This window comes from Hemitrygon akajei, chromosome 10 (genome assembly GCF_048418815.1).
Source record: "Hemitrygon akajei chromosome 10, sHemAka1.3, whole genome shotgun sequence".
Classification (NCBI taxonomy): Eukaryota; Metazoa; Chordata; class Chondrichthyes; order Myliobatiformes; family Dasyatidae; genus Hemitrygon; species Hemitrygon akajei.
Window position 1 is genome coordinate 112,806,823 of NC_133133.1, and position 15,474 is coordinate 112,822,296.

At 45.6% G+C, this 15,474-nt stretch overlaps 1 protein-coding gene across 1 annotated transcript in view; it reads right to left on the bottom strand.

Moving 5' to 3' along the window:
* Positions 1-14,059, bottom strand: part of nav3 (neuron navigator 3) — a 433,465-nt gene extending 419,406 nt beyond the window's left edge. The window contains 1 exon segment of the mRNA XM_073058755.1: positions 13,560-14,059. Within this exon segment, the coding sequence (XP_072914856.1) occupies positions 13,560-13,796 (237 nt within the window). The 5' untranslated portion in view covers positions 13,797-14,059.
* Positions 14,060-15,474: the final 1,415 nt, after the last annotated feature.

Sequence of the window (15,474 nt, forward strand, 5' to 3'; positions counted from 1 at the left end):
GCTAGGGCAAATACAAATAAGGCAGGGACAAGTGGAGAGGCCATTGTTGGAATGGGCCAGTGTTAAGAGTGAAGAGGCATTGGGTCATCAGGCTTTAGGAAGAACAGGCTTGGTTGAGGTTCGTATCTGGTAAGTTTCTTCTTCATTTTTCATCCTTCATTCTTATTCTCCTAGTGAGGGTAGCCGGTAACCTCCAATGTTGGTGAGATAGGGATATACCTACCCCAGCACGCGAATCCAGTTCCGGTGGTGTGGGCAGATGAGATCAGCTACAAGATCTGATGGCCAGGAAGGTGGTGCTGCAACGCTTCATGGAGAGAGGAGAGCGTGACAAGGCACAGAAAGCACCATGGCTATCCACCGCAGCTGAGGAAGTCTCCAGTCGTGACGATTGCTCGTACCATTGGACCAAGATTTTTGAGGCCGAGAGAGTGGAAATGTCCCAATGTCTCTTTCACTGTAAAACTCCTCCTTCATGGGTTACGTTATCATCAGAAATGGTGGACAACCAACACAGACAGAGCAGTGAGAATGGCTCTAGGGGCTGTGTTGTGCTCTTTGTGTGAGATGTGGGGATTCTGGGAGACCTCCAACATCTGCACCAGGTGCACCGAACTGCAGCTTGTCAGGGGATGTGTTAAGGAGCTGGAGCTGCAGCTCGATGACCTTCGACTTGTACCGGAAACTGAGGAGGTGATAGATAGGAGCTACAGGGAGGTGGTCACCCCTAAGTTGCAGGAGGCAGGTAAATGCGTGACTGTCAGCAGAGGGAAGGGGAATAGGCAGCCAGTACGGAGTACCCCGTGGCCATTCCCCTCAATAATAAGAATATCGTTTTGGATACTGTTGAGAGGGATGACGTACTGGGGGTGGGGAGGGGAGTCGCATAGACCAGGTCTCTGGCAATGTGGCTAAGAAGGGAACTAGGGGAGAAGAGATTTGCAGTCATGATTGGGAATTCCATAGTTAGAGGAGTACACACAAGATTTTGCGGACATGATAGAGACACCTGGATGGTATGTTGCCTCCCAGCACCAGGGTCAAGTTTGTCTCAGATCGGGTCCATGACATTCTAAAGGGGGAGGGGGATCAGCCAGGAGCCTTGGTACATATCAGCACCAATGACACAGGTAGGATAAGGGGGGGAAGTCCTGAAGAGAGGATTTAGAGAGTTACATAGAAGGTGAAAAGCAGGACCTCCAGGGTAGTGATCCCTGGATTGTGCCTATACCACGTGATGCTGAGGGCAAGACTAGGATGATTTGGCAGATGAGTGCATGGCTGAGAACTGGTGCGGGGACAGGGGTTCAGAGGTCTGGATCATTGGGATCTCTTCTGGGGAAGGTGTAGCTTAAACGAAAAGGATGAGTTACGCCCTCTTACTATTGAATCCAGATGAAGGGTCTCAACCGCAAAGCACGAATGTCCAGTTCCCTCCATAAATGCTGCTGACCCACTAAATTCCTCCGGTGCCTTTTCTGTTCCACCATCCATCTGTTAGCACTGCAGTGAAGTTGTCATCGTGCCCAGAACCAACGTGCGGTCAGAGAATTAGCCCAATTTCCTGCATTTGGCCCATAACCCACCAAGCCCCAACCCTCCATGTATCTATCAAATGATGTGATCTCGTTCCATACATCTACCACCATCCAGGTGAAAAGTTACCTCTTAGGTCCCTTTTAAACCTTTCCCCTCTCATCCTAAACCTATGCTTCCTAGTTTTGAATACCCCCCCACCCAGAGGAAAAGACAGCTACCATCCACCTTATCTACTTTTCTTATTATTTTCAACGCTGCTATAAGGTCACCCTTCATTTATTCTTTTTATGTTTCTTTTGTACCAGATGTCTGTTCAATTCAGCCTTCATTAATTTCCCTCACCTCCTGTGTCTCACTGAGTACCATCTGCAGATGGCACTCCAAGACTATTCCAGTTATACCTTTCCAGCCTGCAAGCTCTCCTAGCAAGAAGGTCAACAACAACCCTGGGGAGCAGGTAGATAATCCCTTTAAGTGGTAACACAGTAGACAGAATGGCAAAGAAGGCATTTGGCACACCTGCTTTCATCGGTCAGAATATTGATTTCAGGAGTTGGAACATCACGTTTACAGCCATACCAGACATTGTTAAGGCCACCGTTGGAATACTGTGTACAGCTCTGGTGGCCCTGCTATTGGAAGGGTGTCATTACCTCGAAAGCATACTAAAACGATACATGGAGAGGCTACCGGTGACCTGGAGGATTAGAGTTATGAGAAGAAGCTGGATAGGCTGGGGCTATTTGCCCAAGAGCACAGGAGACAGAAGAGTAAATTGAAAGAGATTTATAAAATCATAAGGGATACTGAGAAGTTGAATAGCTGCAGAAAGGGAATCAAAAACTAGAGGGCATAGGTTTAAGGTGAGAGAGGAGAGATTTAAAAGGGACCTGAAGGGCAAATATTTCACACAGGCTGGTGAGTACATGGAATGAGCTGCCACAGGGAAGTGGTGGAGGTTGTTGCAATGAGACTTGAATGAGCTTAGAGGGATATGGGTAAGGCACAATGGCATAACAGCTAGTGAAATTCTTTACAGCACCAGCAACTGGAGTTGAATTCTCACCACTGTAAGTAGTTTGTATGTTCCTTCTGTGACCCCGTGGGTTTCCCCCGGGTTCTGGGTTCCTCCCACATTATGAAGATGTACGGGTTAGTAAGATTTTGTCATGCTACAATGGCACCCGTGGGCTAACCCCAGCACATCCTTGGACTGTGTTGGTCTTTAATGGAGAAAGTGCATTTCACTGTCTCTTTCGATGAACATGTGACAAATAAAACTAATGGCTCTTTCTGACTCATATTCACTGTTCAAAATAAACTTATTATCAAACTTCATGTATGTCACCTGACATTCATTTTCTTGCAGGAATTCACTCTCTTCAGTAACACAGCCCTCGGCCAGCAAGAATTTTGTTCCTTGTTAGATTGCCATTAAAATTCTCTCACTGTGCATGTTGGCAGTGTTGTGTAGCTAATCACTTTCCTTCACACCAATAAGATTGAATTAGTGGTAATGAAAGTGTAGGAGTGAAGGGTTAACAACTCTGTGGACGGCATAGCAGAAGCACCACAGTGACAGATGGTTGCTAATTTGCTTAATCTATCATTGATGTTTCTCAGGATGGTATCGTTTGGATCCAGGGGTTGTTCCAGCACTAAAGCCACCAACGTGATGAACATGTAAACAGCTGCCAGAGACTGAGTCACGGGGTAGCAGGAATTACGCTTAAAAGGAAATTGCAGCGAACATGCAAAGGGTTCATGCTCCACTTCAAGATTATGACAGCAATTCTCCCAGTGTTGTAACGTACACAACGTTTGTATTGGGCTTAAAACTGAGGTGCTCAGAGACAAGAGACTCTGCAGATGCTGGAAATCTTGAGCAGCATACACAAAATGCTGGAGAAACTCAGCAGGTCAGGCAGCATCAATGGAGGAAAATGAACAGTCGAGACCCTTCATCAGGACTGGAAAGGAAGGGGGCTAATGCCAGATGAAGGTGGGCGAGGGGGAGGAGTACAAACTGGCAGGTAGATGAGACCAGGTGAGGGAGGGGGAGAGGTGGAGGAGAGGTTACTGTGAGAAGCTGGGAGGTGAGGTAGAGGGCTGAATAAAATCTACTGGAGGACAGTGGGCCATGGAGGAAAGAGGAGGAGGTGGGGAGCCAGAGTAAGGTGGTGGGAGTATAGGGTCTTGCAGAATCTTCTTGTCAATGATAGTGAATCTCCGGAATTCTCCGTTGCAGAGGAAGGTAGAGGCCAGATCATTAGATACATTCAATGTGGAAATAGTTTGAAGTGACACAGTGTGACAGCTGGTAGAGCCACTGCCTCACCGTGCCACGGGACACAGGTTCAATCCTGATCGTGTTGCCACACATCCGATGTCAACGTAGCAAGCCCACAATTCACTGACCCTAAACTGCACGTCTTTGGAATGTGGCAGGAAACTGGAGCAGCCGGAGGAAACACACGTGGTCACAGGAAGAACATAAGCGGCGGGAATCAAACCCCAATCGGTGATATCTGGTGCTGTAAGGGGATTGCAATAACCACTACACTACCGAGGGGCCTAGTTCTGCTCTGTTTTTTCGTGTTCTAGAAGCAGAACAGAAGCAGGCATTCAATGTGACAGATCTTACTCCTGATTTAGAGCTTGCAGCTTAGAACCAGCAGGTCCAGAGGGCCATAAGGCATAGGTAGGAGCAGAATTAGGCCATTTGGCCCATCGAGTCTGCTACGCCATTCCATCATGGCTCTCTCAACCCCATTCTCCTGCCTTCTTCCCATGACCTTTGACACCCTTGCGAATCAAGAACCTATCAACCTCTGCTTTAAGTATGCCAAATGATTCCATAGATTCACCACCCTCTGGCTAAAGAGATTCCTCTTCGTCACTGTACTAAAAGGACATCCTTGTGTTCTGAGGCTGTGGCCCCTGAGGTCAGTCCCACTCTAGCAACATGTACCAACAATTGCAGCTTATTTATCAAGGGTCAATTTTATTAGCCATACACCAAAAGACCATTAGAAAAAGGAGAAGAATTAGGCCATTCGGCCCATCTGATCTGCACTGCCATTTGATCATGGCTGATTTATTATCCCTTTTAATCCCAATCTCATGCATTCTCCCCATAATCTTTGATGCCCTTACTAATCCAGAACCTTTCACCTCTACAAACACTTACATGCATTAGGAATGTGTGCTGGTCAGGGCACGACATGTAACTAAACAACAACTTTCAACAATTATAATAGATACCAGCATGCATTTACAATGTAAACAGCATTTTAGAAAGTGATTGAAGTGTTTACAATGCAGTGATAGGGGTAATAGATGGAGGGAGAATGCTAGCTAGAATGCTTGATCACTTTAACTGGCTGTGGGAGTTTTGATTTAATAGCCTGCACTGCACTTTCTCCGTAACTGTAACACCATATTCGGCATTCTGTTTTCCTTTTGGTCCTACCTCAATGTACTGTACTTACTCCTGCCTCAATATACCGTACTTAATCCCGCCTCAATATACCGAACTTAATCCCACCTCAATATACCGTACTTAATCCCCCCTCAATATACCGTACTTAATCCCACCTCAATAAACCGTACTTAATCCCACCTCAATATACTGTACTTAATCCCACCTCAATGTACTGTACTTAATCCCCCCTCAATATACCGTACTTAATCCCACCTCAATGTACTGTACTTACTCCTGCCTCAATATACCGTACTTAATCCCGCCTCAATATACCGTACTTAATCCCCCCTCAATATACCGTACTTAATCCCACCTCAATATACCGTACTTAATCCCCCCTCAATATACTGTACTTAATCCCCCCTCAATATACTGTACTTAATCCCCCCTCAATATACCGTACTTAATCCCCACTCAATATACCGTACTTAATCCCACCTCAATAAACTGTACTTACTCCTGCCTCAATATAGTACTTAATCCCCACTCAATATACCGTACTTAATCCCCCCTCAATATACCGTACTTAATCCCACCTCAATGTACTGTACTTACTCCTGCCTCAATATACCGTACTTAATCCCGCCTCAATATACCGTACTTAATCCCCCCTCAATATACCGTACTTAATCCCACCTCAATATACCGTACTTAATCCCCCCTCAATATACTGTACTTAATCCCCCCTCAATATACCGTACTTAATCCCCACTCAATATACCGTACTTAATCCCACCTCAATAAACTGTACTTACTCCTGCCTCAATATACTGTACTTAATCCCCACTCAATATACCGTACTTAATCCCCCCTCAATATACCGTACTTAATCCCACCTCAATGTACTGTACTTAATCCCCCCTCAATATACTGTACTTAATCCCACCTCAATAAACTGTACTTACTCCTGCCTCAATATACTGTACTTAATCCCCACTCAATATACCGTACTTAATCCCCCCTCAATATACCGTACTTAATCCCCACTCAATATACCGTACTTAATCCCACCTCAATAAACGGTACTTAATCCTGCCTCAATATACTGTACTTAGTTTGGATGATCTGTCTGGATGGTATGCGAACGAAAGTTTTTCACTGTACCTCAGTACATCTGTCAACAAGAGACCCATTACTGACTGCCTCTGCATTTTTGTACTACCTAAAGAACAAGGAAGATCTTCCAAGTCAGCGTAGAGCCTACAATAGCCTGTCCTAGTCCAATCACATAGACAAGAAAACTCATCAGTGACCCTGATTCCTCAGGAATAAAGAAACTTGGTATGTCACTTCTGCCCCTCTCAAACGTTTACCGATGCACCACAGAAAACATTGTATCTGCATGGATCATGGCCTGGTACAGCAATTGCTCTGCCCAAGATCACTGAAACCAGACTGCCTCTTTCCACACTCCTCGCTACCTCAGTAAAGCCCACACCCTGGACATTGTCTCTCTCCCAAAAGGCAGAAGACACAAAAGCATGAAAGCACCCACCAACAGGCTCAAGGACATCTTCTAATACTGTTATAATATTACTGTTATAGGATTATTGAACTGTTTGCTATTGTGATAAAATTCACAATCTATCTTGACACAGCCTTGTACCTTACTGTCTACCTGCAGGGCACGTTCTCTGTCCCTGTAATAGTTTATCCTGCATTCTGTTATTCTTCTCTCTTATTCTAACTGAATATAGAATCTGCATAGATGGCATGCAAAACATTGTACCTTGGTACATTTAACAATAATAAGCCAATTTATCAATCTATCCGTAAACCTGTTGATCTATAAACACAAGCGATTCTGCAGATGCTGGAAATCCAGAGCAAAACACACAAAATGCCAAAGGAACTCAGCAAATCAGGTAGCATCTACATGGAGGAATAAACAGTCGAAGTTCTGGGCCAAGATCCTTCATTAGGACAAGTCATTGGAAGGGCTTTGCAGGAGTGAAGGGTTAAACACTGTGGGCTGAAGAGCCTGGACTGTGTTGTGCTGTTCTGTGTTCCATGTTCAATCTATTAAGGATGCAGAATTTCCTTCAAGTGAAGACTATTATTGGTCACCACCCTTTGCTAATAAGGGTTAAATAGTTGAATAGTGCCTCACTGTACTTTTGATTCATTTTCCCGTTCATTGAAACAGAAACAAAGCTCCCGCAGGCTGAGGAAGGTAAAGATGACACACCAGTGTTGGGATATGAGCCTCTTGTTCAGACAGAACATCTGTTAGACAATTCTTAATACAAAACAGATTAGCGTGCTGCTGACAGTTGGTATTCCTCAGTAATAAACCAACAGCACACTGCCCGTCAGGACACAGGTTCACTCACCAAAGCAACTTTCCAAACAAATTCACTGCGCCCCAGGCTATTTCAATAATCCTAATATAAATCACATTGTAAAATGTAAGAGAGAGCGAGAGAGAGAGTGTGTGTGTGTGTGTGTGTGTGTGTGTGTGTGTGTGTGTGTGTGTGTGTGTGTGTGTGTGTGTGTGTGTGTGTGTGTGTGTGTGTGTGTGTGTGTATTGTGCGTGTGCGCAGGTGTGTGTGTTACACACCAAAGTAGCAGAAAACATATTTGATGGGTTCAAAAGAACTGGGAGTGATAACACTTAATCAGGTGAAATGATTATGGGATTAATCCTAAAACCTTAAGGCATTGGAGTATTATCAGGCCATTCAGCCCATCAAGTCACCTCTGCCATTTCATCATGGCTGAATTTCACACATCCACTGAAGATTTGGCATGTCACTAAATAATCTAACAGAGCTGTAGAGCAGCACAGTTATAGTAACCTGAGTGGTTGCATCGTGGGCTGGTACGGCATTCCAATGCACATGAGTGCAAGATGCTACAGAGGGTAGTGATGACACACAGGAAATCTTTTCTGCACTCTGTTTATGTTAATAACAAACACTGTACACAGTTCTCCAAAGAGAGGTATTTGGCGGGGATCACTGTGAAGGTGGGTAACTCACAATCCATGAGAGGAAGAAGAGTTTCCTTCAATTGGCCTGAATCTGGGTCGTACCTTCCAAATATCCGGACCTGACTTGCACTACCTTACTTTCCCTTTTCTATTTTTAAATTATGATTTATAATTTAAATTTTTATTATATTTAATTCGATTTGTGCTTCAGGGAGCACGAAGCGCGGAATCAAATATCGCTGTGATGATTGTACGCTCTCGTATCAATTGTTTGGTGACAATAAAGTAAAGTAAATTCCCTGGAGGGTATAAGAATGAAGGGTACAGGGTAAATGCAAGCAGGCTTTTTCCACTGTGGTTGGGTGAGACCATGGAGATCGTAGGTTAAGGGTGAAAGATAAAATGATTATAGGGAACATAAGGGGGTTCTTCTTCACTCAGAAGGTCGTGAGAGTGTGGAATGAGCAGCCAGCGTAAGTGGTGGATTCGGTTAGATTGCAATAGTTCAGAGAAATTTGGATAAGTACATGGATGGGAGGGGTTTAGAGGGCAATGTGCACTGTGGGTAGATGGGAAAAGGCAGAATAACATTTTGGCATGGACTAGATGGACCAAAGGGCCTGTTTCTGTGTGGTAGAGCTCTGTGACCGTATGGAGGCTACAAGTGGACACCGTGATGCACTGACTATTCATGATATTGACCTGCGATATGACTGTGCCTCTATCCAGTGGCATAGTGGTGATCCCAATGCTGCAACAGCTTGGGATTCTCCGGAATTTGAAGTTCAGTTCCAGAGCTGTCTGTAAGGAGTTTGTACCTTCTCCCCGTGACCGTGTGGGTTTCCTCCCACAGTCCAAGGACGTACCATTTAGAGGGTTGTAAATTGTTCTATGATCAGGCTAGTATTGAATAGGTGTGTTGCTGGGCAGTGAGGGTTGTTCGGCCGGAAGGGCCTGTTTCACATTGTATCGCTAAATAAATTAGTTCTGACAAAGGACTCAAACCTTATAAAGAGTCATGGAGTCATGGTAACAGGCCCTTCTGGCCATCTGATTCATGCTTGCCTAATAAGCTATTCCCATCAGCCTGCATTTGGCCTCTAAGCCTCTTCCAACCATGTACTTATCTAGATGACTTTCGAATGTCAACTCAATCATTATTTATTTTATTGTAGTTCAGAGATTCGGCATGGCAACAGGCGCTTCAGGTTCAACAAGTCCTCACCACCCAATTACATCCATGTGGCCAACTAATCTTCTAATCCATTCGTCTTTGGAATGTGGGAGGAAGCTGGAGCACCCAGAGGAAACCTACAAGGTCAGGAGGAGATGTACACCTCTCACCCCTCATATACTACATCATTTACTTCCTTCCCAGATGCTGCCTGACCTGCTGTGTATTGCCCATCATCTTTAGATTTCAGTCTGCAATTAGTCCCACTGACCTGCTCTTTCTCCACTGTCTCTTTTCAACTGTTAACTAAATCCTTGTAAAGATTTCCCAATAACTCAGGTTCTCGCACCCTGTCAGACATTGCTGAGTAGATAGTCACAGTCAGAGAAATATTTGTAGTCCTAGAGACACAAGAAGGCAACATCCATCATCAATACTTCTCACCATCCAGGCCATGCCTCTTCTCGCTACTACCATCAGATAAGGGGTACAGAAGTCCCAGGCGCCACACCAGCAAGTTTAGGAACAGTTATTACCCCTCAACCATTAGACTCCTGAACTGACGTGGATGACGTCTCTCACTTCAACCCTGAACTGATTCTACGACCTACAAACTCACTTTCAAGGGACCTTTACAGCTTATGTTCCCAGTGTTATTTTATTTGTACAGTTAGTCTTCTTTTGCATGTTGGCTGTAAGGAAAAACTTCTACTGTATTTCCTTATTTTTCTGCAAATGTCTACGAGAAAATGAATCTCAAGATTCTCAAGAATCTCAAGAAAAAGTACAGAAACAGACCCTTTAGCCCACTATGTCTTGAAGTCACCTATACAATGCAGTGGGTAAGGATGGCAGACTCCCTTCCCAAATGGGTTTTAATGACAATTCGGTAGTTTCAGTTATCTCCATTGAGAGTAGGCTAGCCCTTGCTTTAAAAACAAACATTAATTTAAATTCCCCAACTGACATGCTGGGATTTGATCCCATGTTACTGGAGCTGATCCAGAACTCTGGCTGCCCTATTATAGATTAACCACAACGCTACCACATCCATTTTGGGAGTGGGAGAGAAACTTTTCAATTCTCATAGCAGTTTTGCACCTTCCACTTAAGAATTTTCTAAACAATAAAGGCAAATTTTATTTCACAGTTTGCCAGGTCTAATTCAGCCTACGTTCTTTTCAAATTTAATATCATTCCAAGTCCACCTCTTCCAGAAACAAACTCCATTCAGAAGATTTGTAACTTACTACAGGGTCTGTACAGTGTACAATCTTTATGATGCCACCATATAGGGAAGCTCTCCAAGAGGACCACAACCTTGCCGTGATTTGGAGGCTAGCATGCCTCAGTGACCCAGAGAACTATGTTGGCTGGAGTCAAGGCTTCATGCTTTGGCTCTTGGTAGGGTCACCCCATGCCAAACAGGTCAAAGGGTAGAAGCCAAACTAAGAGTGGTCCACTGGTCCTCCAGGTTCGGGGGTTCAGTTCAGGGCTAACAACCTTGACTATTCAATCAAAGCCATTAAGGAAACAGCAATGAAGAATCCTTCTACACCTGATGGTATTCCTGAGTCTCTACCTGGGACTTACATGGCTGACTGAAATGAAGCTACTCCCTTGATGAAGGAAGACCTGATCACTGCCAACACACCCTAACGACCAGTGTTGTGGCAGGCAGCAACTAAGTAAGTATACATGCAAGAAATTTAAGTTACTTGCACCTTGTCTCCAAACATTTTGATTTATGGTTATATGGCATTATGTGGCAACACTTGCGGGCTGCCCCAGCACACCCTTGAGTGTATTGGTTGTTAACACAACTGACACACTTCACTGTTTGTTTTGATGTGCACGCAGTGGCTACACTACTAGGCGCACCAGCTCGTTAATGCAAATACCTAATCAGCCAATCATGTGGCAGCAACTCAATGCATAAAAGCATGCAGACACGGTCAAGAGGTTCACTTGTTGTTCAGACCAAACATCAGATTGGGGAAGAAATGTGATCTGAGTGACTTCACCATGGAATGATTGTTGGCGTCAGACGGGGTGGTTTGAGTATGTCCGAAACTGCTGATCTCCTGACATTTTCATGCACAACAGTCTCTAGAATTTACAGAGGATGATGCGAAAAGCAAAAACATCCAGCAAGCAGCAGTTCTGTGGGTGAACATGCCTCGTTAATGACAGAAGTCAGAGGAGAATGGTCAGACTGGTTCAAGTTGACGGGAAGGCAACATCAACTGAAATAACCACGCGTTACCACAGTGGCCTGCAGGAGAGCATCTCTGAACACATAACACATTGAACGTTGAAGTGGATGGGCTAAAGCAGCATTAGACAGGAACGTACACTCAATGGCCGCTTTATTAAGTACAAGATGCACCTATTAAAGTGGACACTGAGTGTACTTGTAATGAATAAACCTGAATCTGAACCTGAATTTGCTTGGCTGTTTTAGTGACTTAAGTCTTCAAACCATGAATCCATAAGACATTGGAGCAGATTCGGGCCATTCGGCCCATCCAGACTGTTCCACTATTCTGTCTTGGCTGATTTATTGTCCCTCTCAACCTCATTCTCCTGCCTTCTCCCCGTAACCCTTGATGGCCTGATTAATGAAGAACATCAACCTCCCAATTACTTGGCCTCCACAGTTGTCTGTGGCAATGAATTCCACAGATTCAGCACAGTCAAGTTTAGAAGAAAAGGAAGAATCTCACTGAAGTCTATCAAGTATTGAAAGGCCTAGACAGAGTAGAAGTAGAGAGGATGTTTCCAATACTGGGGAAATTTAGGACCAGAGGGCACAGCTTCAGAATAGGAGACCCCTGTCAGAAAAGAGATGAGGAACATCTTTAGTCAGTGAGTGATGAATCTGTGGAATTCATTGCCACAGACAGCTGTGGAGGCCATCGTGGTCTAAAACATACTGTTTATTTCCCTCTATGGATGCTGCCTGACCTGCTGGATTCCTCCAGCATCCTGTGTGTGTTGCTCACTATTTGAAGAATCTCCTGTGTCTGTTAATGTGAGGAGAACAGGTAAAATGAGGGAATAAATGAGAGCTGGCACCGATTCAATGGGCTGAATGGCCCTTTGTACAGTGCAGGTAACTTAAACGCAATTAGAACGTACAGGTAGAAGAAAGAACAGTACAGCCAGGAACAGGCCCTTCGGCCCACAACTTTGTGCTGAACAAATTGAATTAGTCATTAAATGGCCATCTAAACTAATCTCATCTACCTACACAATGTCTATATCCTTCTGTTTTCCTCACACTCATGTGCCCTTCTAAATGTCTCTTAAAAGTCCTTAACCACCACCTCTGGCAGTACATTCCGGGCACCCACCACTCTGTGTAAGAAAACCTGACCCTCACATCCCCTCCTACCTTAAATACATGCCCTCTAGTATTAGTCATTTCAACCACAGGGAACATAATACTATCTGTCTATGCCTCTCATTACCTTCTTATCCTTTATCAGATCTCTCCTTAGACTCTACTGCTCTAGAGAAAACAACCCAAGTTTGTCGAACCTCTCGTTAGAGCACATGCTCTCTAAGCCAGGCAGCATCCTGGTAAACCTCCTCTGCACTCTCCCCAAAGCCTCGACACCCTTCCTAAAATGGAGTGACCAAAACTGTATGCAATACTTCAGATACGGCCGAACTGGAGTTTTATACAGCTGCAATATAACTTCCAGACTTTAGAACTCAGTGCCTAGAATAATAAAGGCAAGCATTCTATCCAGAGAAGACAAATCTCAGAGTTGTATTCTACATACATACTTTTAACCCTTGAACCTTTGCCATATGCCTTCTTAACCACCCTGTCATGCTGCAATTATTCCACATGATTCCATACCCAAACTTTCCCGGCAAGAAACAATGAACGAAACGGTTCACTAATGGTTACTAAACACTTCAGCACTTCATCCAGCACAGCCCATTGGCCAAAAACAGCTCTTTGAATTTGCTCTGGGATTAGTCCCACCTCCTGCTCCTTTGCCAGAGGCTCTGCTCACATTGCGAAATGCTGACATTTTAAGCTCTAACGGATTTAATGTACTGGGACTGAGGTGAAAAGTAAATGAGTAGCCATGACCTCTTTGGATTGTGGAGCGGGGAAACGAGGGGCCAAAGTTGCTCCTGCCTCTCAAGATCTTCTGTCGAACATCCTCTCCGGCTGCGGTCGAAAAGTATCACCGAGACCTGTGGCTTAGGTCAACGAGTAATTCCTTAAATATTTTTTTAAAAAACGGAAAACAGGCTGCACAAACATCTGAACTATGCCAGAGTGTCTGTTTGCTGTTGCTCTAAAAATAAAGATACAATGAACAGGAAGTTCAGCGCAAGGTGCTGGCTTGCCTGCTGAAGCAGCTGCTGTTAAGTTGAGCTGAAGTTTTGGAAGCTACAACACTGACCTTGCTATCTGCCTTCTCCCTCGTCTTCGCCGGGAAACCCCGCTCGGCTCCGCCGTCACGAGTCAACTTCCAGGCCAGTTGGTGACCCACCTGGCCGGTGCCCCCGGGCTTGTCCAAGGTCTCAGGTTCCCGCCGACCCGCAGCGTGGGCGTCGTGCGGGATTCGCAGTGCGGTGTGGACGGGCCTGGGCCTCTCAGCCGGTGGCCTCAACCTGGAGGAGACCGGGAGCCCGGGCATGCCCAGTCCACGTCGCGGCGTCTACTTGTTCCTGGCAAAGCAGGTGGAAACAGCCTCGCACGCCACTCGCTGCGGGCTCTGGTCCTGCCGAACGAAGTTGCTCCTCTCTGTCCCTCACGAGAGTGCACACGGCTGTGCACCAGCAGGACGGAAATCTCCCCCAGCTCCACAGGGACCCTCCTTGCCAGAGGAGCCCACCGTCACTGCTCGAGAGAATTCAAAGAGTGCACCGGCTGGCCTTCTTGCTAAATGAATTTGTACTGGAGCGAAGCCGCGAGGGGGAGGGAAGGGGGAGGGAGGGAGGACAGCGTACCAGCAAGTCTGAAGTTGCGACTGTCAAAACAACACCAGGAACAGGCAGCTCTGTCCCTGGCCACAGACCACGCCACAGCTCTCCGAAAGCAGAACAGACACTGAGAAAAATAAAAGTCTCTCTGACCATTAGCCAAGAACCCAAGCAGATGTTTAAATGCTCCCAGTCAGGATAAAGCCTCTGGGCTGAAATTGTTTGTCTGAGCGTCTAGCTATTCTTTCATTCATGACAGCTCGGCCAGTGAGCTGGCTGCCTACACCGTGCGTGTCCCCTGCAGAGCAGGCAAGAGATCTTCCCCAGAACAGAGGAGAGAGGGAGGCAGCACACACAGTTCCTGCCTAGAGGCAGCCGCGTTAGCAAAGCCTTAAATCTGAATCATTAAAAAAAGATAAACTTGTACTCTTAGATGTTCCAAAGCCATTAAAATGGAACCAGCACCTCATATTACGTCTGGGCAGACTCTAACCTGACAGCAAGTACATCGATTTCTCTAACTCCTGGTCATTCTCCCCCACTCCCCCTTCTCTCTTTTACCATTCCTATTTTGGCTCCCCCTCACACCTTCTCTTCTCCTCACCTACTCATCACTTTCCCCTCCTCCTTCCCTTTCCCCCATGGCCCACTTTGCTCTCCTATCAGATTCCTTCTTCTTCAGCCCTTTACCTTTCCACCTATCCTCTCCCAGCTTCTTACTTCATTCTCCCCCACCTGATTTCATCTATCACCTGATAGCTTGTACTCCTCTCCACCTTCAAACCTTATTCTGGCCTCTGCCCCCTTCCCTTCCAGTCATGGTAACCGGTCCATAAGATATAGGAGCAGAATTAGTCCATTCAGCTGATCAAACCTGCGCTGCCATTCAACCACAGCTGATTTGTTATCCCTCTCAACCCCATTCTCCTGCCTTCTCCCCGTAGCCTTTGATGCCTTTAAACGAGATATGCTGGCCTTATCCAGTCTAGTGGATGTGTGACTCCAGCCCGCCACAATGCTGTTGATTCTAAGTAAGCCCGTCAAGTGCTGAGCGAGATGGGCAATTAGAGGCACAGAGATTCTGTAGTTAATCTTGAGTGGCTCACACAACATGCTGGAGAAGCTCAGCAGATCTATGGAGGGGGATAAACAGTCGGCTTTTCCGACCGTGACTCTCCGTCAGGACTGATGGAAGGGGCACAGAAGCCAGAATAAGAAGGTGGGGAATGGGTGTGTACAAATTGGATGCTGCCCCCTTCCTTTCCAGCCTTGGTGCAGGGTCTCGACCGGAAACACTGCTGGGGATTTCCAGCATTTGTAGAATCTGTTGTGTTCATCAAAACAGTGTGATTTATTAAATGACAATGAAGTCTCAAAAACAGTGGCCATGGT